The sequence below is a fragment of the Chlorella variabilis genome, assembly GCF_000147415.1.
Source record: "Chlorella variabilis unplaced genomic scaffold CHLNCscaffold_2, whole genome shotgun sequence".
NCBI classification, from domain to species: domain Eukaryota; kingdom Viridiplantae; phylum Chlorophyta; class Trebouxiophyceae; order Chlorellales; family Chlorellaceae; genus Chlorella; species Chlorella variabilis.
Window position 1 is genome coordinate 2,145,958 of NW_005435086.1, and position 1,234 is coordinate 2,147,191.

The 1,234-nt window shown below is 72.5% G+C and overlaps 1 protein-coding gene across 1 annotated transcript in view; it reads right to left on the reverse strand.

Annotated features, from left to right (window-relative positions):
- Positions 1-178: 178 nt before the first annotated feature.
- Positions 179-1,234, reverse strand: part of CHLNCDRAFT_138131 (expressed protein) — a gene marked incomplete at both ends in the record, with an annotated part of 2,918 nt that continues 1,862 nt past the window's right edge. Inside the window, 3 exons of the mRNA XM_005851540.1 lie at positions 179-200; positions 245-515; positions 809-1,050. Of these exons, the coding sequence (XP_005851602.1) occupies positions 179-200; positions 245-515; positions 809-1,050 (535 nt within the window). The remainder of the gene's footprint in view (positions 201-244; positions 516-808; positions 1,051-1,234) is intronic.

Here is a 1,234-nt window from a genome sequence, read left to right on the forward strand (position 1 = left end):
AGCCGCGGCGGCCTGCTGTGGGGGTGGCTGCTCGACACCAGCCGGGGCCAGCTCCAGCTGATCTAATGCGGACGCCAATCGTTGCGCCTGCTGCTTCTGACTATTGAACACCATGAGTGGCGGCGGCACGGTGCCCGGCTCTGCTGCAGATGCAGCCCCTTCAGAGGAGGCCGCTGCGCTAGTGGCAGATGGAGCCAGGGCTGCAGCCGCAGCAGGAGGCGGGCTGGGGGACGCTACGGCAAACGCTGGCGCCGGGCTGGCAGCCGCCGCCTCGCTGGCTGCGGCGCGCGCGGAATCTGGGCGCTGCGCTGCTGCCAGGGGCACCGGCACTGGCACGGGTCCCATGCTGCCTGCTGCCGCTGCTGCTGCCGCCATGGCTGGGCCCGTCTTGCTGCCTCCAGATTGGGGCCGCTGCGTGGGGCCGCGGAGCATCTGCGCGCCTGGCATGCCTGCCGGCGATGTTGAGAAGACTGGGTGCATCGCTGGCGGCCGGCCGGGGAAGGCATGCGGCCCCCCTGCAGCAGAGGAGACGGCAGGGCAGCGGTCGGTGTGGCGGCAGCGGCAGCGGGACTCGGGCTGGGTGAAGCCGGCACACACCAGAGGCACAGCTGGCGCTGACGGGGACAGCACACGCAGCACACGCACGCGGCGCGGCTGGTCGGGTGTGTGGGCAGTGTGGCGTCACCACCTTGGATGGTGTGTCACTGGGGGCCGGGGTGGGGGGGGCCGGCTGGCAGCACAGTCAAGTAGCGGTGGGGTAGGCCGGGCTGGGGGGGCCAGCTCAGCGGGTGCCCGTGTGGCGGCTGACCTGGGTACGGCGGCGCCGCCATGTAGTATCCCGGGACCGGACCAGGGCCGCTGGGGGAGGCTGACATGGGGGAGGCGCCGCCGTGGCCGGGCTTCAGCCCCAGCAGGGAGGTGAGCATGGGGGAGGAGGCGGTCTGCTGGTACTGCACATGGTACTGCATGGCGTACATGGCCGGCACCGCGGTGGGGCCCCCGGGGGGCAGCTCGGGGTGGTGGAACTTGCAGGTGTGGCCAAAGGCGCAGCTGCGGGCAGGGCGGGGCGGGGCGCAGCAGCGGCGGCGGAGCGCGTCGGCGAGCTGGGCGGGGCAAGGGGTTGCGGGCGCTTGGCTGCTGGCGGGTGGTAGCTGGGCAGCTGGGCCAGCAGGAGGTTTGGCCGGCGGGCCGCAGCTCGCCACCACACCACATAAACACACACACACTGACACAC